The following is a 25,809-nucleotide window of genomic DNA, read 5'->3' on the forward strand; positions in this document are numbered from 1 at the left end:
GAAGAGATCAGAGCTTATGTCCAGGGCAATCAGGTTTAATGCACAGACGCCTGCCCTCGAGGAAGGCTGCTGGTACGAAGGGCTTTGAAATGAAATGTCAGAAGCTATGATGAAGGAGGCGAGAGCAGCGCAAAGAGAGTGGGGGCAACCTTTCCAGAGGGAAGTCGGCAAAGACTTTGGCAAGGAAAGGTCTCCAGAAACAGCACCGGGAGGATTTGCAGGGAGACATCAGAGAGACCCTCTCTTTCTCGCCCCCCCCCCCACACACACCACCCGTTCTCTAAAAACCTGGATCTTGAATGTGCAACAAGCAAGTTACGCTTTCACTGGAAACAGCTTGTTTGAGCTCTCCTCTGTTTACCACCACCCCCTTCCTTACAAAACTCGCTTTGAAGCAAAGCAAATGGTATTAAATGACCGAAGAGACGCAATTTCAACTCGTGCCATTTATCCTCTTTTACGCAATTCGGGTTTCCTTGGCTCCTGAGTCTGGGTTTATGAATCCAGCACTGGAAAAGCTGTCTGCCAACACTGAGTCCCACCCACCTACCCAGACCCTAGCTGTCAACGTTTCCCTTTTCTTGCAAGGAATCCTATTCGGAATAAGGGAATTTCCCTTTAAAAAAGGGAAACGTTGACAGCTATGACCCAGACGCCAGTTGCCAGCTAGATCAGTGCTGAGCTCTGCACCAGCATTCGCTCGGTTCCAGGTGGCAATTCTGGGCAGCAAATTCGGCAGCGGTGACTAAAAATTTGCAGAAAATTCAGCTGCAGGTGAAACAGGACACCTGGCCATTAGGTCCAGTTGTAACCAACTCTGGGGTTGTGACGGTCATCTCGCTTTATTGGCCAAGGGAGCCTGCATACAGCTTCCAGGTCATGTGGCCAGCAGGACTAAGCCGCTTCTGGCGAACCAGAGCAGCGCATGGAAACACTGTTTACCTTCCCGCCGGAGTGGTACCTATTTATCTACTTGCACTTTGATGTGCTTTCAAACTGCTAGGTTGGCGGGAGCAGGGACCGAGCAACGGGAGCTCACGCTGTCGTGGGGATTTGAACCTCCGACCTTCTGATCGGCAAGCCCTAGGCGCTGTGGTTTAACCCACAGCGCCACCTGCGTCCCGCAGGTGAAACAGAGCCACAGGCAAAACTAACAGGCAATGAAGCCCTTGGCTTGTCCCCATGTGACTAAGGTCAACACTTGCTTCTCGCACAATACCAAACACTACCCAAGTATCCTGTTCCACGAGGACTAGAAAGACAGCCCTGTGTTGTAGTGGTTAGAGCAGGGTTACCCAAGCTCTTTCTCCAGGTTTTTCTGAACTACAACCCCCATCATCCCTGACCACTGGTCCCGCTAGCTAGGGATGATGGGAATTGTTGTCCAAACCAGCTGGAGACTCAAGTTTGGGAAACTCTGGGTTAAGAGTTTCAGACTGGAACCTGGGAGAGACCAGGGTTCAAATCTCCCCACTCGGCTATGAAGCTCACTAGGTGTGACTTTGGGCCTGGTCACTGCCTCCTCTCAGCCTAGCCTACCTCACAGGGCTGTTGTGTGAATTGAATGGGGAGAGGGAGAGCTATGTACGTCTCCTTGTGCTCCTGGGAGGGAAAAGGTGGGATTTACATGCAAATCAATCATGCGGGGGCTCAATTAGTGCCAGCGCCTTCTGTCAAGAGCTTGGGTATAACCTTCGACGCCTCCCTTTCCACGGAGGCGCAGGTTGCAGCCACAGCCAGTGGCGTAGCGTGGGTTGTCAGCACCCGGGGCAAGGCAAGTAATATGCGCTCCCTAACCCGTGGATTTGCGCCCCCTAACCCTAACCCCCAGATGTTGCGCCCGGTGCGGCCGGCCCCCCCTGCACCCCCCACACTACGCCACTGGCCACAGCAAAGGTGGCATTTTCCCATCTCCGCCATATCAAGCAGTTGGTCCCTTACCTCTCTCGCCCTGATTTCGCCACAGTGATTCATGCAACATTCACCTCCAGGCTTGATTATTGTAACTTGCTCTAAGCGGGGCTGCTCTTGAAGCTGACCCAGAAACTCCAGTGGGTGCAGAATGCCGCTGTGAGGCTCCTTACGGGGTCCTCGCTGCGGGATCAAATTCATCCAGTGCTTTACCAGCTGCACTGGCTCCTGGTGGAGTACAGGGTCAGGTTCAAGGTGCTGATTTTGACCTTTAAAGCCCTTTGCGGCCTAGGACCCACGTACCTACAGGACTGCCTCTCCTGGTATGCCCTGCAGAGGACCTTAAGGTCCGCAAATGACAACACTTTGGAGGTCCCAAGTCATGAGGTGGTTAGATTGGTCTCAGCTAAGGCCAGGGCCTTTTCAGTACTGGCCCCGATGTGGTGGAACGCTCTGTCACAAGAGACCAGGGCCCTGCGGGACTTGACATCTTTCCGCAGGGCCTGCAAGACAGAGCTGTTCCACCTGGCCTTTGGTTTGGACCTGGTCTGACCCTTATGTCTTCCCTCCCCTTATGGTCTTGATCTATGGGCTACTTTTAAAATGAGGCTGCATTTTAAATTGCATTTTAAACTGGGCTTTTTTCCTTTTATGTTTTTACTGTAATTTTACTGGTGTTAGCCACCCTGAGCCCGGCTTTGGCTGGGGAGGGTGGGCTATAAAGAAAATTTATTATTATTATTATTATTATTATTATTATTATTATTATTATTATTAAAGATCAATGAGACGATGACAATCATCCTCACACAGCTAATCCCACAACAAATGTGCATCAAGCAGGGGCCGCTTAAAACATTTTTGTTCAGACAAGTCTACCCAGACACGTCTACGTTGCCTATGTTACTTTTCCTTTTTTCACTTCTTTTCATCCATCTGCCATGGCTGCTTTAGCTGAGATCCCTGAATGACAGGGGAGAGATGGAAGAGATGACCCCTGTGGGTAACTTTCGGCTCTTCAATTCTACGATTCTGCGATAACATGCTGATGGAATCCCTCAAGGCTTTGCTGAACCAAACATTCAGATTCTTACGCCTGCTCATTCTCCGTGTGTGGTTGGGTTTTTTTAATTTAAAAAAAAACAGCGAGAAAGGGGAACGGAAGTCAAAAATTACCTTTCCCACAAATGGAACCAGGTGGTGCTCGCACATCGAGAACATGTCTATGTCCTTCACGATCACCATTTCGTCGTGATCTTCATCAAATATGGCATCGTTTAGTACATCTGAAATTAAACAAAGCACATGAAGAAGAAGAAGAGAAGGAGGAGTTTGGATTTGATATCCCACTTTATCACTACTCTAGGTACCGCTCCAGCGGGAAGGTAAACAGTGTTTCCTTGCGCTGCTCTGGTTCGCCAGATGACCCAGAAGCTGTACACCGGCTCCCTCGGTCAATAAAGCGAGATGAGTGCAGCAACCCCAGAGTCGGCCACGACTGGACCTAATGGTCAGGGGTCCCTTTACCTTTACCTAAGGAGTCTCAAGGGGATGTGGGTGGCGCTGTGGGTTAAACCACAGAGCCTAGGGCTTGCTGATCAGAAGGTCAGCGGTTTGAATCCCCACGACGGGGTGAGCTCCCGTTGCTCGGTCCCTGCTCCTGCCAACCTAACAGTTCGAAAGCACGTCAAAGTGCAAGTAGATAAATAGGTACAGCTCCAGCGGGAAGGTAAACGGCCTTTCCGTGCGCTGCTCTGGTTCACCAGAAGCGGCTTAGTCATGCTGGCCACATGACCCGGAAGCTGTACGCCAGCTCCCTCGGCCAATAAAGCGAGATGAGCGCCGCAACCCCACAGTCGCCCGCGACTGGACCTAATGGCCAGGGGTCCCTTTACCTTTAAGGAGTCTCAAAGCGGCTAACAATCTCCTTTCCCTTCCTCCTCCCAACAAACACTCTGTGAGGTGAGTGAGGCTGAGAGACTTCAGAGAAGTGTGACTGGCCCAAGGTCACCCAGCAGCTGCAAGTGGAGGAGCGGAGACGCGAACCCGGTTCACCAGATTACGAGTCCGCCGCTCTTAACCACTACACCACACTGGCTCTCCTTAGTAGTTACCAAGTTGCTACTGATTACGGTGAAGGAAGAACGGTGTGTTTTGACTGCTTCCGCCCTCGCTGTTCCCAGCTGGGTCGTCTCCAAACCAAATATCTGGTATCAATCCTTGTTTGGCCCAATTATATATATCATATTTCTGCACATTTGTACTTCTGTGACACAGGCACAGATTTCTGCATCTGGCTGGCCCAGTTTTATGGGAGAGATTCATCTAATCATCAGAAGCCCTGGGCAATTACTTCTGTTTGCAAATGGGGCTTTCTGCTTCCACTCCCCGCCCTTGACACACACACAAACACACACACAATGCCCCCCACAATTGGCTAATACCCCGCAGAACGGTGTGCAAGGGAAGAGAAGTGAGGTTGTTCTGCCTGGCAAGCTGAAATGCTTGCACCAACAGAACAATCCCCATCCCTTTTAAAACAAGCATCTAGTCCTCATAAAGGAATATACATGAGCTAAATTACCTCTGCGAACATGGGCCTGCGGCTACAGAGTTATTTAGTTATTATTTGATTGATTTATAGACTGCCCTTTATCCAAAGATCCTGCGGCAGTGCACAACATTAAGAACATAATGCACAGAATAAAACAACAACAACAACAACAACAACAACAACAACAACAACAACAACAACAATAATAATAATAATAATAATAATAATAATAATAGTGTTTTATTTATACCCTGCCCTCCCCAGCCAGGGCAGGACTCAGGGCAGCCAACACCAAAAATAAATTACAATGAAACGTAATAGAAAAAACTCAAAAACAGTTAATTAAAATACGGCTTAAAATACAGCTTAAATAATAACAGTCCTCCCTCACTACCACCCCAATTTAACGGGCCATAGATTAAAAAGCAGAGACATCACCTTGCTAACAAAGGTCCGTATAGTTAAAGCCATGGTTTTCCCAGTAGTGATGCATGGAAGTGAGAGCTGGACCATAAAGAAGGCTGATCGCCGAAGAATGGATGCTTTTGAATTCTGGTGCTGGAGAAGACTCTTGAGAGTCCCATGGACTGCAAGAAGATCAAACCTCTCCATTCTGAAGGAAATCAGCCCTGAGTGCTCCCTGGAAGGACAGATCCTGAAGCTGAGGCTCCAAGACTTTGGCCACCTCATGAGAAGAGAAGACTCCCTGGAAAAGACCCTGATGTTGGGAAAGATGGAGGGCACAAGGAGAAGGGGATGACAGAGGACGAGATGGTGGGACAGTGTTCTCGAAGCTACGAACATGAGTTTGACCAAACTGCGGGAGGACAGGAGTGCCTGGCGTGCTCTGGTCCAGGCGGTCACGAAGAGTCGGACACGACTAAAAGACTAAACAACAACAACCACCACCTTGAGGTTACCAGAGCACAGACAACAGTAGTTAGGCTATCCCTGTCCAGATACGGGCGTAGCTGGGCCACCAGCCAAACTGATAGAAGGGACTCCGGGCCACCAATGCCACCTGAGCCTTGAGCGACAGCAAAGGATCCAGGAGCACCGTTAGACTTGTATCTGTGAGATTTTACTTTGTGTCTCAACTTAGGAGCATAGGATGCTGCCTTATACAGAGTCAGACCACAGACCCACCCAGGTCAGTATTATCGAACCTGACTGGCAGCAACCCTGCCCACTATACCTGAAGGAGCGTCTCCACCCACATCATTCAGCCCGGACACTGAGGTCCAGCGCCGAGGGCCTTCTGGCGGTTTCCTCACTGTGAGAAGCCAAGTTGCAGGGAACCAGACAGAGGGCCTTCTCGGTAGTGGCACCCCCCCTGTGGAACGCCCTCCCATCAGATGTCAAGGAAATAACTGTGCTCGCTTCGGCAGCACATATACTAAAATTGGAGCGATACAGACGTCAAGGAAATAAACACCTATCTGACTTTTAGAAGACATCTGAAGGCAGCACTGTTTAGGAAAGCTATTAATATTTGATGAATTATTGTATTTTAATATTTTGCTGAAAGCCACCCAGAGTGGCTGGGGAAGCCAAGCCAGATGGGCGTGGTATTAATTATTATGATTATGATTATGATTATGATTATTTCAGACAGGGCACTCTCCTAAGTCCTTCCTGTGAAATGGCAGCGATTGCACCTGGAACCAGGCATGCAAAGGTAGATGCTCTAAAAAGCATCCCTTTGGAATGAGGCTGCCATGACCTAACCGAGCAACCTCTTTGTCTCAGTTCTCCATCTGTAAAATGGGTACAGCAGCTGCCTCCCTCGCACGACTATTGTGAAAGCAAACAAACTGTAAAGCAGATGGGGAAAGTCGAAAGAGGTGGCACCAGAAATTCTGCCGTCTGGAATTTTCCCACTCTGGGTTACCTGCCCTTGGGAAGGAGGGAAGGAAAAGAAGTCTGTGCATAAAGGCATAGCTGGACTTCATTTTGTACTTTTTACACAGTTCCTGTGCAAGAGCCAATCTGAATAAGAACAAAAGGGCTTTTGGGCAGCGGTCCCCACCCTCGAAGCCCATCCAAAGCTCCCCGCCCCGTCTCCCAGTGACTCAAAAGCTAATATAAAAAAACCTACAGCTGCGCTAGACGCCTTTTCTTTTACAGCTTCCTCTGACACAAACACAGACGCACGGACACCCCTCGCAAACACAACACGGCCACCGATGCCTAGGAGCTGCCATTTAGGGCTGATAGTGATATGCTATCGCGGGTGTTTTAATTTCCTGTGCGCAGCCAGAGGGAGGCAGGTAACCCTGGAGACCAGGGATGGAGCTGCTCTCGGCTCCTCTGTCATGTCCATCACCAGGAAGTGTCTGGAGAAGGCGGGGGGGGAGGGCAGGGAGGCCTTCCAAGCGAGTACAAAGGGCAGATTACGTTTGCCTCTGGCCAACTCCCTTCCCGCAAGGCAACCTTTGCCAACCTGGTGCCCTCCACGCGTTGTGCAGCACAACTCCTGTCCGTCAGCTCCAGCTGCGTGACTGATGGGGACTTCAAAGGCCTCCAGAGCAAGTGAAGGGAGAAAAGATTCTCTCCTAATGCCAGGGCTCGTGGGCAGCAAATGAAGCAGAATATTGGAAGATTCAGGACAGATAAATAAAGGATGTCTTCATGCAGTGCGAAGAGTTAATCTGTGGAACTCTCTGCCACAGGAGGCAATGATGGTTGCCAACTTGAATGGCTTTAGAAGAGGACTGGACAAATTCATAAAGGAGAGGTAATCGGTGGGTGCCAGCCGTTTTGTCTATGCTCTGCCACCACAGTTGGAAGCAACAACAACAATAACAACAACAACAACAACAGGCAGAGAGCCTTCTCGGCAGTGGTACCCTCCCGGTAGAATGCCCTTCCATCAGATGCCAAGGAGATTTAGAACTAAAGTCATACCTCTTGTTACGTTCGGTTCAGGTTACATCTTTGAGGTTCAGTCCTGACAAGACAGAAGTACTGTTTCTGGGGGACAGGGGGCGGGCTGGTGTGGAGGACTCCCTGATCCTGAATGGGGTATCTGTGCCCCTGAAGGACCAGGTGCGCAGCCTGGGAGTCATTTTGGACTCACAGGTGTCCATGGAGGTGCAGGTCAATTCTGTATCCAGGGCGGCTGTCTACCAGCTCCATCTGGTATGCAGGCTGAGACCCTACCTGCCCACGGACTGTCTTGCCAGAGTGGTGCATGCTCTGGTTATCTCTCGCTTGGACTACTGCAATGTGCTCTCCGTGGGGCTACCTTTGAAGGTGACCCGGAAACTGCAACTAATCCAGAATGCAGCAGCTAGACTGGTGACTGGGAGTGGCCACCGGGGCCACATAAAACCAGTCTTGAAAGACCTATATTGGCTCCCAGTACGTTTCCGAACACAATTCAAAGTGTTGGTGTTGACCTTTAAAGCCCTAAACGGCCTCGGCCCAGTATACCTGAAGGAGCGTCTCCACCCCCATTGTTCTGCCCGGACACTGAGGTCCAACGCTGAGGGCCTTCTGGCAGTTCCCTCATTTCAAAAAGCAAAGCTACAGGGAACCAGGCAGAGGGCCTTCTCGGTAGTGGCACCCGCCCTGTGGAACGCCCTCCCATCAGATGTCAAAGAGATAAACAACTACCTGACATTCAGAAGACATCTTAAGGCAGCCCTGTTCAGGGAAGTTTTTAATGTATGACATATTAGTGTATTTTTGGTCTTTGTGGAAGCCGCCCAGAGTGGCTGGGGAAACCCAGCCAGATGGGCGGGGTACAAATAATAAATTATTATTATTATTATTATTATTATTATTATTATTATTATTATTTTCAGGTTGCGTCCCGCGGCGACCCGGAAGTACCAGAAAGGGTTACTTTGGGGTTTCTCCACTCGCGCATGTTCTCAAAATGACGTCACACCCATGCGCAGAAGCGGCAAATCGCGAGCTGCAGACGTGGGTAGCGTTCTGCTCACATTGTGAACGGGGCTCCGGAACGAATCCCGTTCGCAACCAGAGGTACCACTGTACACAACTTTTACAAGACATCTGAAGGCAGCCCTGTATTAGGAAACTTTTAATGTTTGACAATTTATTATGTTTTTATATGTGTGGTAAGCCACCCTGAGTATAAGTAATAAAAAGTTGTTGTTGTTGTTGTTGTTGGCCATCCATTTGACCGGCTTCCCCCAGCCACTCAGGGCATCTTCCAGCAAAACATAAAAACACAATCGAACATTATAAACTTCGCTGTGCTTCCAAACACCCGTTGCTGGAAGCCACAGGAGGGGAGAATGGGTCTTATGCATGAATCCTACTCACTGGTTTCCCACAGGCAGCTAGCTGTGGCCTTGTGAGAACAGGGAGCTGGACCAGGTGTTCTCATGAGCACACCAGGTCGGGAAAGGCCAATCACTCTCTGTGAAATGGCTACAAAACTGCTTACCTTGCAAGGCTGTTGTGAGAATGAAATCAACACATGACTTTTATACCCTGGTGCAGAAATAATGGACGGAAACATCGCCATCGTATTAGCAGCGGTTATTATGCCTGGGTTCTGACAGGGCTGCTCTTAAGAAGGTGACGCTTAGGAACCAGAGTCAACCAAAAGGAAACTGGACTTCCTGCAAAATTGAAATGCTTTTAAGTCCTACTGAAATCAAACGCAAACAGGATTTTGATCCTATCCCCACCTACACAGATGCTAACAGAGGCTTGATTATTGTAACTCGCTCTACGCGGGGCTGCCCTTGAAGCTGACCCAGAAACTCCAGCGGGTGCAGAATGCCGCGGCGAGACTCCTTACAGGGTCCTTGCTGTGGGATCACATTCATCCGGTGCTTTACCAACTGCACTGGCTCCTGGTGGAGTACAGGGTCAGGTTTAAGGTGCTGGTTTTGACCTTTAAAGCCCTACATGGCCTAGGACCCACATACCCATGGGACCGCCTCTCCTGGTCTGCCCCGCGGAGGACCTTAAGGTCCACAAATGACAACACTTTGGAGGTCACGAGCCACAAGGTGGTTCGATTGGTCGCAACTAGGGCCAGGGCCTTTTCAGTACTGGCCCCGACTTGGTGGAACACTCTGTCACAAGAGACTAGGGCCCTGCGGGACTTGACATCTTTCCGCAGGGCTTGCAAGACAGAGCTGTTCCGCCTGGCCTTTGATCTGGACTCAGTCTGACTCTTATGTTTCCCTCCCCTTACGGTTTTGATCTATGGGCTACTTTTAAAATGAGGCTGCATTTTAAATTGCATTTTAACCTGTAGTTTAAACTGTGTTTTTCCCCCCCATTATGTAATTTACTGGTGTTAGCCACCGTGGCCAGGGAGGGCGGGGTATAAATTATTATTATTAGTATTAGTATTAGTATTAGTGTCGAGTCCAACAAGACTTACTCCCAGGTAAAAGCACAGCAAGGCCCCACTGAACTCAATAGAATTTAACTTCTGTGTGATGTTTTGGGAGGGACTCCAAAGGTCATCCAGTCCAACCCCCTGAAATGCATTTGCCTACAACAAATATAAAAGCATGCGCCGCTAGGGCATTTCGAGCACGTGTGGAGTGCAAACTCCCCATCGGCAGACGTGACGTTGGATGAAAGAGAGGATCGCAACAGTTGGGAGAAGATAAAATCTGAATAGGAAGGGAAGAAAATCACCCATGATTTGGAGCCTTTGCGTCAGAGGTAAAAGAGCCTGTTGCTATAGGAACTATTTGCATGGCTTTAATGTCGCTCGGGAGGCGAGCGAAAAGGAAAAGATGAAGAGGCTGCCTTTACAGCCTTTAGGGCAGGTTAAGGGAAGACACAAAATGGCTAGGATGGCGGGCTCTCTGGCGCATTTGCAGTCTCCAGCCACAGCCGGAATAATCAAAAACCACGAGGAGTTTACGAAGTTGCTTCAAATGCCAGAGCCGGAACATGAGCCAGCAATGCTTACAGGGGCTCAGACTGGGTGCATGCGCGCCTACGCAAACCCATATGCCAAAGGGCTCTCCTCAAAACCCCTGACTCTTGCCTTCTCGCCTCCCATCATCTCTGCCCTCTGTGGATGGGACTCTCTAAGTTTCCCTGACTTGGAAAAAGGCCAGTTCAGAAGTACAATGAATGGGTGGGTGGAAATTTCACATAACTGGCAAGAGTCGCACTCTGCTACGGCGGGGGTCATTAACTTTTCAATGCCCGTGGGAGCATTGGATTTTCTTTTTCCTTTTTTTGTATAATTTTTATTAAAGATGTAAACAAAACATATTATCCAAAAAATGTCATCCTTAATTCCCCCCCCCCCCGTTTCCTCCCTCCCCCCTACAAAACCCACCCACCCCCACCCCCCTGACTTCCCTCAGTACCAGTCTTTGGTTTCTCTATGAATGCTGTTCTCTGCATGTTACAAAGTTGTGTAAATCCTTAAACTATTTAACCGATTATTGTCAATAAAAAGTTTGTGAAATGTTTATTCAAAACCTGCCAAGGAGTCCAATATGCTTTGTTGCCTCTTCAAATACTTTGTAAAGGGTTCCCATTCATCTTTAAAGTCACAGTTATCCTTGTCTTGTAGCTTATGTGTCGGTTTTGCCAGTTCTGCATAGTCCATCAATTTTTCTTGCCATGATTCTTTAGTTGGGGTTTCTTCAGTCTTCCATCCTTGTGCTATTAGGACTCTCGCAGCCGTTGTCATATACATGAAGATGTTTTTCAGCTTTTTTGGCAGATCTTTCCCTACAATCCCTAACAAAAATGCTTCAGGTTTTTAAACAAATGTTAGCTGGAACATTTTCTCCAACCGAGCATTGGATTTTCAAGCAAGTGCAACAGGCACCGCATCCTTTGGTGTCTTAAGAACATAATACAGTGGTGCCTCGCAAGACGAAAAGAATTCGTTCCGCGAGTCTTTTCGTCTTGCGATGTTTTTCGTCTTGCGAAGCACGGTCCGTCGCAACTGCGCCTCTTCAAGCGGCTTTTTAAAAAAAACCCAAGACATTTTCGTCTTGCGAAGCAAGCCCATAGGGAAATTCGTCTAGTGAAGCAACGCAAAACCGAAAAACCCTTTCGTCTAGCGAGTTTTTCGTCTTGCGAGGCATTCGTCTTGCGGGGCACCACTGTAAAAGAGGCAGTTGGTCCATCTTGCCCATGTCTAGTTGTGGGCCCTGTTGGTGCATGGGTACATGGAACTGGACCTCACTGGGCTTCTTGCGCCAACTGGAGAATGCCAGGCAACTACGTTCTCCCCCACAAACGACCCTCGGGATGATTCATCACTCTTCTTTCCCAATGCGCTTCTGTGACACATATCCAAAGATATGCGCACACAGTTCAATAGCAGAGTCCAAGCAGTAGCTAGGCATTGGAGGTGTGGATTTCTAAGCTACTTTATTACGTAGAAAACAGAACAAAAGAAATCATGGCTACTCTCTCCTCCTTCATCTCCGAGAGAGAACAGAAAAGCAATAGTACAACATAACGGAACAGCGTAACCGAACTTCCGTTCTCATGACTCCAACAATATGGAATGTCAACACAGGCATGTGATGAAAACAATCACACACCCTGCAATGGGAGGAATGAAATCCCAACAGGCACAGCAGTTTAAGAAGGGTGATAATATACATCCACCCTGGAGAAAAGACGACCGAGGGGTGATTTGAGAACTGTACGACAGGTGACCACCCAACCTCTGTTTAAAAGCTCCAAGGAAGGAGACTCCACCACCTTTTGTGGGAGTCTGTTCAACCATTCAACAGCACCAGCTGTCAGAACGTTCTTCCTGATGTTCAGTTGGAATCGCCTTTCATGTAAGTTGAATCTATCGGGTTAGGTCCTTCCATCTTCCATGTGAGATGCCCAGGGACAGAGGAAGGGGGGCGGTGGGGGCGGGCTGCCCTGGGTGTCACTGTGCGGGCCTGCAGCGCATCCGAGCCATGCGTCTCTCCTGGGAGTGACGCGGTGGCTTGGGCGCCCGCAGGCTCTGAGCGGCCCCAAATGGTCCGCCCGCTGCCTCCCCCTCAGCTGTAGGGCGGCAGAGTGGGAGGAAGCAGGCAGACTCCTTGGAGGCCCCACGGAGCATCCTGCTCCAGCTGGCAGCGACCCGTGTGCGGCTGGCCCCACCCCCGCAGGCAGATGGCACGCACGCCGCCCCAGGCGTGCGATCAGCTTGCTCCACCGCTGGACAGCCCTTCAGATATTTGAAGATAGCTATCCTGTCTCCTCTCCATCTCCTCTTTTCCAGGCTAAACATACAAAACTCCTTCAAGAGCTCCTCATAAAACTTGGTTTCCAGACCTCTGGTCATCTTGGTCTCCCTCATCTGCACATATTCCAGCCTGTCAACATCCTTCTTAAACTGTGGTGCCCAGAACAGGATACAGTATTCCTAGTGGGGTCTGACCACGGTAGAATACAGGGTTAAGAACTTAATTCGTTCTGGAGGTCCGTTCTTAAGCTGAAACTGTTCTTAACCTGAAGTACCACTTTAGTTAATGGGGCCTCCCGCTGCCACAGCCGTGCACTTTCTGTTCTCATCCTGAAGCAAAGTTCTTAACCCGAGGTACTATTTCTGGGTTAGCAGAGTCTGTAACCTGAAGCGTATGTAACCTGAAGTGTGTGTAACCTGAAGTGTATGTAACCCGAGGTACCACTGTACGGTGGTACTACGACTATTCCCATCAAAGTAGCTTCCCATCGAAGGGGGGGGGGCACCCTGCGTTTTTCCCATTCTCTGCTTCATCAACAACGCTTGCAAAGAAGTCTTATAGCTATAAACATAAACACCACAGAACGAAATTTGCCTTCAGAAGAAAATATTATTGGTTACAAAATTTTACTCCTTTCTTATTCCCCCTCATATTTTTTTCACAGCTTAGCTGTGAAAAAGAAAATAGAAAATTGTGCCAACATTTTTTTAAAAAATTCTGAAAAATAAAAAAGAGCTTTGGCAAGTTTACTTTTCATGAGAGTCAAATTAAGGCACTTTTCCCCAATGTATTGACAGTTTAAACAAGTTGAAGACACGGCAGATCATTCAGAGGCAATAAAAGGCTTTAAGAGACACCTGGTCGAAATTGCAGCCTTTCTTCACTCCGCTTTCCTGCCAAAACGGTATTTACAAGAAGAGTGACGTACAAGAGACAACAAGGTTTGCTTCTGCCATCAGTGTCTCTAATGAGGTCTGGAATCATGCGCCGAGCCCCAAATGGAATCAATTGTTTGGAAAGCATCTGCTAGTTCCTCCATCAACATTGGCAGTGGAGAAAAGAGGTCTAATTTAATTCACATTTGTGATTGCACACAGTGCAAGTGGAAACGAGAGGAAAGAGTCAGGCTTTATTCCACCACTTTCAAGGCAAACGGACACACTTGTCTCTTTTGCACAAATCCTTTGGCACAAAACTATCCGCTGTGGAAATTGTTTGGTTTGGTTTTGTATTTTTTAATGTTTTCTATATTGTTTATGTAATGGCAGAAAATGAGGCGGAATTAAAGAACCTTTTAAGGAGGGTGAAAGAGGAGAGTGCAAAATACGGTCTGAAGCTCAACATCAAAAAAAACTAAGATTGTGGCCACTGGTCCCATCACCTCCTGGCAAACAGAAGGGGAAGAAATGGAGGCAGTGAGAGAATTTACTTTCTTGGGCTCCATGATCACTGCAGACAGTGACAGCAGTCACGAAATTAAGAGACGCCTGCTCCTTGGAAGAAAGGCAATGGCAAACCTAGACAGCTTCTTAAAAAGCAGAGACATCACCTTGCCAACAAAGGTCCGTATGGTTAAAGCTATGGTTTTTCCAGTGGTGATGTATGGAAGTGAGAGCTGGACCATCAAGAAGGCTGATCGCCGAAGAATGCTTTTGAATCATGGTGCTGGAGGAGACTCAAGAGTCCCATGGACTACAAGAAGATCAAACCTCTCCATTCTGAAGGAAATCAGCCCTGAGTGCTCACTGGAAGGACAGATCCTGAAGCTGAGGCTCCAAGACTTTGGCCACCTCATGAGAAGAGAAGACTCCCTGGAAAAGACCCCGATGCTGGGAAAGTTGGAGGGCACAAGGAGAAGGGGACGACAGAGGACGAGATGGTGGGACAGTGTTCTCGAAGCTACCAGCATGAGTTTGACCAAACTGCGGGAGGCAGTGGAAGACAGGAGTGCCTGGCGTGCTCTGGTCCAGGGGGTCACGAAGAGTCGGACACGACTAAACAACAACAAATATTGCTTATGAGTGGTTTCGTTATGTTTGCAGTTATGTGTATTTTCATGTTGGAAGCAGTCCTGTCCTGAGCATGTTTTTGAACTTTGGAAAGGCAGCAAACAAATGATATACAGAGTATATTTTAGCCAAGCATCTAATATTGTGGCTTTCAATAACCACAAACTTTATGGAGAGATTTAACCACTTTTGACTCCTCTTTTCAACTTCCTCTTTTACCAGTTCCCCAAATTTCTAGGGGATGTTTCTTCCTTTGAAGTAAAATGTAAATATGCTGGACTTTCTTGGCAATTGTCCATTTATATATATATATTGAATTTGATAGCACTATGGTCACTATCTGTATTTGGTTCAACAACATTTACATCTGGCATCAGATCCTGAGAGTCCCTTAAGGTTACTTCACCTGTGTTCAGATCCATGATCTACTGTTCTCAAGTTTCGCATCTAGAAAATGCAAAGTGGTACACCAAGGGAGCTGCACCACTGATTAAAAATCGCAAGTGATTCTCAAAACAGTGATCTGCAATGAACTTTCAGGTGGTTCACCGGGCAGAAGTCAGTAAGGAGAAGCTGTCGCCATCGTCGCTTTATCGGTTCGTGCTGGTTGCTCAGCAGCTAAGTGCGCATGGCTAGACCTTACGACACAAAAAGGCAAACAAACCGACAAGTGGCAGGCAGGTGCAGCGCTAACTCCAAAGCCTGTGGTTTAACGCAGAGCAAGAATTTTGAAGCATTTGCCTCGCTACCCCTTTGTCGAAAGCGGTTCTGAATTTGCCCTGGTGTGGCTCCTGTCCAGGACGGACAAAAATGCAAGCAAGGGCAAAGTGATTGGCACAAAATACCCAACTCACTTTACATGTAAAAAAGAAAAAAGAAAAAGGCAAAGGACCCCTGGATGGTTAAGTCAAGTCAAAGGCAACTATGGGGTTGCGGCGCTCATCTTGCTTCAGGCCAAGGGAGCCGGCGTTTGTCCACAGACAGCTTTCCGGGCCATGTGGCCAGCAGGACTAAACCGCTTCTGGTGCAATGGACCACCATGACAGAAACCAGAGCACACAGAAACACAATTTACCTACCCGCTGCAGCGGTACCTATTTATCTACTTGTGCTGGTGTGCTTTCGAGCTGCTAGGTTGGCAGGAGCTGGGACAGAGAAACAGGAGTGCACTCCGTCACAGGGATTTGAATGGCCAACCTTCTGATCGGCAAGCCAAGAGGCTGAGTGGTTTAGACCACAGCGCCACCCGCACCCCAACTTTGCATGTATGCTCATGTGGTCTGTACTGGTGGTGACCATGAAAAAGAGTTATTATTTGGAGTGGGTAGCCTGATCAACAATGGGATTACGGCACTCACCTGACCTCATCCGCACTGCTAACCTGACAGGGCAGCGACAAGTTTGGTGTGGTGCAAGCAGGGGCATACGAAGTGGGAGGCAGAGGGGGCGGGATGCCCCGGGTGCCACTCGGGGGGGGCGTGACAAGATGGCCCCTGCCTCCCCCCAGCTGTAGAGCGACCGAGGGTGCGTGGCGTCCATATGGGCTGCCTCTCGCACAGGCTGCCACGCATGCGCACTCCGTAAGGGATGCCGCGCATGCGCAGTCCGTACAGACGTCGCGTGTGCGCCACCAGGTGGTTCGTCCTGCCCCGGGTTCCTCCGCCACTGGGTGCAAGCACCCTGGCAGCATTGTTAGAAACCCAGATATATAAGCTAGGTGCCAAATTGCACCTAAAACCTGGGTTATGGTCTCCGCAATGGAATGTCCAGTCGCCAGGCAGTTGGGTTTGATGACCCCTTTCAATGTGACAATGCTACGATTCTATTATCTCAACTACAATCTGCTGGGATAGCTCACTTGGTAGAACATGAGACTCTTAACTTGAGGGTCATGGATGTGATAGGAGTTAAGGGAGCTGGGCATGTTTAGCCTGGAGAAGAGGAGGTTAAGGGGTGATATGATAGCCATGTTCAAATATATAAAAGGATGTCACATAGAGGAGGGAGAAAGGTTGTTTTCTGCTACTCCAGAGAAGCGGACACAGAGCAATGGATCCAAACTACAAGAAAGAAGATTCCATAGAATCATAGAATCATAGAATCATAGAGTTGGAAGAGACCACAAGGGCCAACGAGTCCAACCCCCTGCCAAGCAGGAAACACCATCAGAGCACTCCTGTCATATGGTTGTCAAGCCTCTGCTTAAAGACCTCCAAAGTAGGAGACTCCACCACACTCCTTGGCAGCAAATTCCACTGTCGAACAGTTCTTACTGTCAGGAAGTTCTTCCTAATTCCGCCTAAACATTAGGAAGAACTTCCTGACAGTAAGAGCTGTTCGACAGTGGAATTTGCTGCCAGGGAGTGTGGTGGAGTCTCCTTTTTTGGAGGTCTTTAAGCAGAGGCTTGACAACCATATGTCAGGAGTGCTCTGATGGTGTTTCCTGCTTGGCAGGGGGTTGGACTCGATGGCCCTTGTGGTCTCTTCCAACTCTATGATTCTATGATTCTATGAGTTCTGAGGTATTAGGTATATGTTAAATGTTCATAAGCGTACCAAGCATGTACATAGATCAGCACAGGAAGACGGACCTGAAACCATTATGATTCCCAAACTGAGCAAATCATTTCTCTGCAAGGTCAAAGTGGGAAACCTCCCCCTTGTCTCTTTCCTCACAAATCCTGTCTTAAGGGCACATTTAAGATATGAATAGGGTGTGAGCCTGTGACCTGGCCCAGGAACTAAGTATTTATCATTACAAAAGACTGGCCAGGCTCCCCAGGCAATCCAGTCAATTGACCATTAAACAGGTAAACAAAGCACTCAGATTTCCTGTAGACCGCCCTTTCTGTGATGTAGGTATGTGGGTGGTGGTCTTGGGTTTCACCCCTTCTGTGCTGTATGTATGATGTATGGAGGGGAGGTCTTGAGCTCCAGGGCAGGGAATTAAAAATGTCTATATAAGACAGAAGATGAGATGGTTGGACAGTGTTCTCGAAGCTACAAACATGAGTCTGACCAAACTGCAGGAGGCAGTGGAAGACAGGAGGGCCTGGCGTGCTCTGGTCCATGGGGTCACGAAGAGTCGGACACGACTAAATGACAATATAAGGCCTTGCGCGTCATTGTTCTGGGTTCTTCTTTTCCTGCATTTGAGGGGAGCACCCTGTTGCAACAGATCAATAAAGATCAGGCTTACTAGCTGCTTTGCTTCTCAATATTGTCCGGCTGGCCTCTGTTATTCTCTCCTATCAATAGGGAACCTATGTAAGGACTCTATATGGGCTCTTGGATACCCCATAAGGGAAAAGGGGCAGATTTTTGTTTACAACAGACTCTAATTCCCATCAGCCTCTCCAGGGTTGACCAGCAATCAAGGTTGATGTGACTTTTGGTCCTGCAGGATCTGAAGGGCAGCACATTGACTACCTCCGATGTAGAGCGTTCAAAGTAAGCCAATAGAATACCTTTACTGCAACTTCCCCTTCTAGATGGATGGCCGCCTGTCATGTATGCTTCAGATGAGATTCGTGCATTGCAGAGGGTTGGACTAGATGACCCTTGGGGGTCTCAACTCTATGATTCTATGACTCATTGAAATATGAACAAAGCTAGGAGCAAATTCAAAGGCCTTGTGACTATATCAATCAACACAGGGGTGAGGAAGCTCAGGCCTGGGGGCCAAGTGTGGCCCTCTGTGTCTCTGTATTTGGGGCTTGGAACTCTTCCCAAGCTATGCTTTCTCTCCCTAGACCCCATAAGGAGGAAAGGGCAGATTTTGTTTACAACATGGGTATTAGCCCCACATGGGGCAAAACATTCCTGCACTGCAGGGGTTTTGAGTAGCTCTACAATTCTACCATTGCTCGACTGCAGCTTGCTCTCACAACAATTCACTCATCCCTGTATGCAAGGAAGAGGAACGCAAACAGTGGAAATGGAAACGGAATTAACCATGGACTAAGGTGGAGGTTTTTAAGCTGTGGTTGCCAGCTGTGGTCTCCACGTAGTCGCCATTGGACCTCTGTCAGTAGCAAAATGTGCCTGGTGCCTGGCTAATTTCTGCTCTGATCTCCCCTCCACCTCGCCCCTCCCAGTGACGCAGCTGGAGGGAGGTGATGGGGGCAGCACAGCCCCGAAAATGAGAATTCCATGCTAGGGATCGTTGGGGAAAAGGTCTAGAATAAAACTACCAAGATCACAATAGCATTGCACAAACCCATGTGGCAAGTGCACTTGCTATTTGATGAAGTAAACATGCGTGAGGGCCGGCCAAAGTTGTTGACCTTTTTTTAGAATAGAATAGAATTTATTATTTATACCCCGCCCATCTAATGTGGCCGGCTTCCAACAAAGCATTAAAGTACAGTAGTCCGTTAAACATTAAACGCTTCCCTAAACAGGGCTGCCTTCAGATGTCTTCTAAAAATCTGGTAGTTTTTTATTGCCTTGACATCTGGTGGGAGGGCGTTCCACAGGGCAGGTGCCACCACCGAGAAGGCCCTCTGCCTTGTTCCCTGTAACTCAGCGCTAGACGAGAAGGCCCTCAGCGCTAGACCTCAGTGTCGGGGCAGAACGATGGGGGTGGAGATGCTCCTTCTTTTTATGATTTTACCGCAAAGTTGTTGGGCTTTTTTTAGGATTTTACTCCAGGAAATAAACTACCACAGGGGCCAGATTAAACCGACAGGCCCCCGAAACGGACTTTGGAATGCCTGCTCTAAGCCATCATTTATTTTTAGGGAATGGGTCATGAGTCAGGGACAGGCATTAACTTTGCATGCAGAAAATTTCAGAGATTCAATCCTCACAGCTGAAAGAGACCCCATCCTGAAACCCTGCTAGCTGGTGGACACACCAATGTTTCCCAAACTTGAGTCTCCAGCTGTTTTGGACTACAACTCCCATCATCCCTAGCTAGCAAGACCAGCGGTCAGGGGTGATGGGAATTGCAGTCCAAAAACAGCTGGAGACCCAAGTTTGGGAAACCCTGGTGTACATAGTACTAATAATAATGCTAATAATGGAGAGACTTCCGGTCGGTGCCAGCGCTTAATGGCGGTCCTACCTCCGAGCTCCGGAGAAGGACTGCTTCGCAAGTTCGGGTCTTACCCGCTACGGCAAGCGGGGGACCCCTAAAATCCCAGGCGCTGAAGCCTGAGAACAAGGAGACTCGGTGGGCACCTTCGCGCCCCCCGGTACCGTGAAAGAGCCTTTTTAAAGGCTACGGATCGACATCGGGAGTGAGCGCGGTGCTGAGAGTCGCTACCCAGCCTGCGAAGTGAAGCCGCGTCGCCATAAGCGGAGAGCGCCGATTCCTTCCTGAAAAGAAATTCGGACTGATTCCCCGTGAGTAAGAACTGAAAAATAACTGGGACTTTTCTTTTAATTTTAAAAATTGGGCTAAAAACGGGGGAGATTTAAACAAAGGAAGTCTGCCTCCCCCCGACCGCATGAAAGTGAAAGCAACGGAGCTCTAAACCTGCATCCGTTTAAATTCGTCCTTTGATCAGCTAAACCGGACATTTAAACCTTTGATCTCCCCTCTAGCAAGCAGGGCAGAGGGGAGGTGAATCTGAACATTAACTGCATGACTTATTTGAAGGAAAAAACCTCTGCTATCTTATCTACTTGAAAGTCTGAAACGGTCTGCCTTCTTAGTACACTGAGCTGACTTTTTCCTGTGAAGTGACACCTTGATACAAAGTTTCCACAGTGCCTGATTTTTGTACATTTTAAGAAGAAACAGTATAAACAGTATACTGGGCAACTGTGGCAATTGGAAGCTATAAGACTTTAGTAACATTGATTTTGACTGGATTAATCTCCTTTCTTTTTACATCTTGGATGGTCTCCTTTGTTCATGTATTTTGAAATTTCCTTCTATGGCCATTTTGATTTGCTCCCTCTAGAGGATAAAGTGAAGTCCAGCACGGCCTAAGACAGTGGAATTTTCCAAGGGAGAATAAATCCCGTGGGAATTGACCTTGACATGAGTGGGCCACAAGAAGAGATAACTACAAGAGCCAAGACCAAGCAACAACAACAGCAACAGCTGCAGCTGCAACAAGCAAAGAGAAGAGGTTCGATCTTAGGCGTAACAGCCGGACTAGCTGGAACAACAGGACAGGACAAAGGAGCAGCCGTTTCTATGGATGCTGTGACAGAAGCTTTGCTTAAGATAAACCAGACTCTGGAGTCTTTGACAAAACAGACTTCAGAGAACACACAAAAATTAACAGAAATATCAACAAGATTAAACCAGAATACAGAATTTATAAATAAATTGGTCGAGGAAAATGCCACCACGCGTCAAATTGCCGAAGAGGCCAAAGCCACAGCTGGAGAGACGCAGGAGAAATTAGAGCCACTTGCCAAGAAGGTCTATGAGCATGATGCAACCTTGGCCTTGTGGGAGTTACAGAGGAAAGAGAGAAACTTAAAATTAAGACTGATTCCGGAGAATGAAAGTGACAACCTTGTGGAATTTTTGACACGGGAGTTTGCGGATTGCTGGGACTTGGAGGAAGACGAGTTCAAAATCACAACTGCCTTTAGACTCGGCAAAAAGCAAGATAGAAAGACACCAAGAGATTGTTTGATCACACTCAGATCTAAGGAGGAAAGAGATAAAATTTTAGGACTACACTTTGGAAAAGCCCTCCAAATTGGAAATTCAGCAGTACAGATCTTTAAAGACATACCAAAATATATCTTGGACTTAAGAAACTTCTACAAGGATTTGGTGCTTTTGTTAAAGAAAAATCAGATCCGCTTCAGGTGGGAATTCCCACAAGGACTGTCATTCGACTACAAGGCAAAGAAAGTGAAAATAAAGACAATTCAAGATAAAGACAAATTTCTGGCAAGATATCAGGAGGACCTACAGAAGGGGACTGTGGACGTACTTGCAGAACAGAGGAGAGCACTGGATATCCTGAATCTCTCGTTTGGACAAAAACCACCACCGTTAGAAGAAGAGCAACAACTTGGAGCTGTTGGAGGAGCCTTAAGAAAATAACAAGATGGCTCTGCAATTCCTTAGTTGGAATTGTAATGGACTGAATGGGCCTCTGAAGAGAAGACAAGTATTTCATATTCTGAACAGAGAACAATTGGATTTGATTTGTTTACAAGAAACTCACATAACTAGAGCCCACAGGAGATTACTCACAAATAAAAGGTTAGGACAAGAATTTATTTCATCAGACAAAGTTAAGAAGAGAGGAGTGGTAATATATGTGAAGGAGAAATGGGCTCCAAAAATGATATTTAAAGATGAACAAGGGAGATATCTGGCTGTGGAGATACAAGTACAAGGAGAAAAACTTTTAGTTGTTGGAATTTATGCACCAAATGAAGGCAAATCTGACTTCTTTAAGGGACTTCATGAAACTTTGACGGACTATCTGGATTATAATATGATAATCATGGGAGACATGAATGGCGTGGTCTCCACTAATATGGACAAGGTACAAAGACTAACAGTCACTAAAGAAGGGAGACTCCCTAAGACTTTTTTCGAAATGACAGAAAATATGGACTTGATAGACATTTGGAGAACAAGGAACCCTCTGGAGAGAGAGGGAACCTTCTTCTCCCAAGCAATGATGACCTGGACCAGAATTGACCAAATCTGGGTTACTAGTGGACTGGCTCCAAAGATTAAGAAAGTGGAAATCTGCCCAAAAACTTGCTCCGACCATAACGCCGTGAAGATGGAGATGAAACTCACAATAACTGGTCAATTTAGATGGAGAATGAATGACACCCTCTTTCGAGATAAGGAGATTCTCACGAAGGCCCAAAAGACCTTAAAAGATTATTTTGAAATAAATTTGAGGACTGACGTGGAGAAAAGAGTGATCTGGGACGCAAGTAAAGCTGTTATGAGAGGATTTTTGATTCAACAAAATTCAATAAAGAGGAAAAAACAAAATGAGAAAAAAGAGAAGATCTTGGAAATGATAAAGGAAGGAGAGAGGAAATTAAGAACAAAACCAAAGTCTCAGGACATTTTAAGAGAGATTAAGTTATATCAAACTCAATATATGGAATTGATGAACCAAGAGATTGAATGGAAGATAAAGCAAATGAAACAAAAGACTTTTGAATCAGCAAATAAATGCGGTAAACTTTTGGCATGGCAATTGAAGAAAAGGCAGAAACTAAATACAGTTACAAGCCTAGAGGTTGATGGAAAGAGCATATCTAAACCTAATGAAATTAGAAATTGCTTTTTAAGTTATTTTAAAAAACTTTACACCCAAGGCCCGCAAAATGAAGAAGATATAGACAAATTCCTTGGAAGATACGGACTACAAAATATCTCTCAGCAAAGTAAGATGGACTTGAACCAGAGAATCTCAGAACAAGAGATAGAGGCTGCCATTCAGAGTATGCAACTGGGCAAATCTCCGGGACCAGATGGACTGACTTCTAGATACTACAAATCGCTGAAGGAATGGTTGATTCAACCACTAAGAGAAGTTTGTAATGAGATCCTTGAGGGAAAAAGGGCACCTGAATCGTGGAAAGAGGCATATATTTCACTCATACCAAAGTCAGAGACTGAAAAGACTCAACTCAAGAACTACCGCCCGATATCACTCCTTAATGTGGATTACAAAATTTTTGCAGACATTTTGGCAAAAAGATTTAAAAGAGTTTTGATGGAGAAGATTCATAAAGACCAAGCAGGCTTTCTCCCTAAAAGACACCTAGCAGACAATGTAAGGAATGTAATAGACATTTTGGAAAAGCTGGAGGTGAATATAAACACTAAAGCAGTATTGATCTTTGTGGACGCGGAGAAAGCCTTTGATAATATCTCTTGGAGTTTTATGAGGAAGAATCTTCATGGGATGGGGGTAGGCCAGGGTTTTGAGAATGGTATGGCTGCAATATATTCTGAACAAAAAGCTAAGCTGATTGTAAATAATGTCGTGACTGAGGAACTTAAGATAGAAAAAGGAACTCGGCAGGGGTGCCCAATTTCCCCATTACTTTTTATTTCGGTTCTGGAGGTGTTGCTGAATATGATAAGAAATGACCAGCAGGTCAAAGGTCTGCAGGTCGGAGCTAAACATTACAAATTAAGAGCGTATGCAGATGACCTAGTATTGACTTTGCAAGAGCCAAACACTAGTACGAAAAGGGTTTTAGAAATAATTCAACAATTTGGCCAGGTGGCTGGATTTAAGTTGAATAAGCAAAAAACTAAAGTCTTAGGGAAAAACCTAACAGATATGGAAAAGGAGAAATTTCAGGAGGAAACAGGTTTGACTGTGGTTAAGAAAGTTAAATACCTAGGGGTCTATTTAACACCTAAGAATGTTAATCTGTATAAGGACAATTATGAAAAATGCTGGTCAGAGATTAAAAAAGATCTAGAAATATGGTCAAATCTGAAACTGTCAATGTTAGGCCGAATTGCAGTAATTAAAATGAATGTATTGCCTAGAATGTTATTTTTGTTTCAGACCTTGCAGATTCTCGACAAGATGGAATGTTTTAAGAGGTGGCACAAAGACATTTCGAAATTTGTCTGGCAGGGCAAAAAGCCCCGAATTAAATTCAAAATACTGACTGACGCTAAAGAAAGAGGGGGTTTTGCCCTGCCGGACCTAAAATTGTACTATGAGGCAGCAGCGTTTTGCTGGCTGAAAGAATGGATGCTCCTCGAGAACACGGACATCTTGGATCTGGAAGGCTTCAATAATGCTTTTGGTTGGCATGCATATCTTTGGTATGACAAGGTTAACAGTATCTTTAAAAATCACATTGTTAGAAAAGCATTATTTAATGTCTGGATAAGATACAAAGACTTATTGGAAAATAAAACCCCTAGATGGGTGTCACCAGTGGAGGCTAAAGCAGTGAAGAAACTCAATATGGAGGTCGGATGGCCGAAGTATTGGGAAATTTTAGAACAGGATGGAGACAAGGTTAAACTACAAAGTCAGGAGAAATTGAAGCACAAAGTAGAAAATTGGTTTCAATATCGTCAAATAATGGAAATTTTTAAACAGGATAGGAAAATCGGTTTCCAAGTGGAGAAATCAAAACTAGAGACCGAATTGTTAGAACCCAATACTAAGAATTTATCTAGAATGTATAACTTGCTGTTGAAATGGAACACACAGGATGAAACAGTTAAATCTGCTATGATTAAGTGGGCGCAGGATGTTGGACACAACATTATGTCAGATGACTGGGAATGGTTATGGAACACCGGTATCAAATTCACGGCATGTAATGCCTTAAAGGAAAACATTATGAAAATGGTATACAGGTGGTACATGACCCCAGTCAAGCTGGCAAAAATCTACCATTTGCCCGATAATAAATGTTGGAAATGTAAAGAGACTGAAGGTACTTTTTACCACCTTTGGTGGACATGCCCGAAGATAAAGGTCTTCTGGGAAATGATCTATAATGAAATGAAAAAGGTACTTAAATGTACATTTTCTAAAAAACCAGAGGCCTTTCTCTTGGGCATTGTCGGCCAATTGGTGACAAAGAAAGACAGAAATTTCTTTATGTATGCCACAACAGCAGCAAGAATACTCATCGCAAAGTATTGGAAGACACAAGATTTACCTACTCTGGAAGAATGGCAGATGAAAGTGATGGACTATATGACACTGGCTGAGATGACAGGCAGAATCCGTGACCAACGCAAAGAGATGGTGGAAGAAGAATGGAAAAAATTTAAGAGCTATCTTAAGGACTACTACAAACTTAACGAATGTTAAAATGTTGTGGTTGCTAGAAGTAACAGGGTACAGGGATACAAGGCTAGATAATAAAGGAGGACTAAGATGACAGAGATTAGAAAGTAACAATTGGAAGTTGCTAGTTCAAATATGGACACTGGGATGCAGAGAGGGGAGGTATGGGGAAGTCCAAGAAAAGAGGTTTATGAAAATATCTTTGAAAGTATTTTCTATGTTTGTTTTGTTTTGTGTTTGTTTGTTTTTCTTAAAAATGCTGTAAAACCAATAAAAATTTATTAAAAAAAAAAATAATAATAATAATGCTAATAATGATGTTATTATTTATATATTGGCCAAACACAACAGCCCTGTTTGTAATCCTGGAGAGCCACTAGTCAGAGGGAGAGGAGAGGGGAAGACAGAGGGAGGAAGGGAAGACTTCTCTGAGA

At 46.4% G+C, this 25,809-nt stretch overlaps 1 protein-coding gene across 1 annotated transcript in view; it reads right to left on the bottom strand.

The window, feature by feature from the left end:
* GCH1 (GTP cyclohydrolase 1) overlaps positions 1–25,809 on the bottom strand; it is a 56,724-nt gene that overhangs the window by 28,737 nt on the left and 2,178 nt on the right. The window contains exon 2 of the mRNA XM_081194496.1: positions 3,088–3,197. Within this exon, the coding sequence (XP_081050622.1) occupies positions 3,088–3,197 (110 nt within the window). The remainder of the gene's footprint in view (positions 1–3,087; positions 3,198–25,809) is intronic.

Source organism: Podarcis bocagei, assembly GCF_964188305.1.
Source record: "Podarcis bocagei genome assembly, chromosome: 1".
NCBI classification, from domain to species: domain Eukaryota; kingdom Metazoa; phylum Chordata; class Lepidosauria; order Squamata; family Lacertidae; genus Podarcis; species Podarcis bocagei.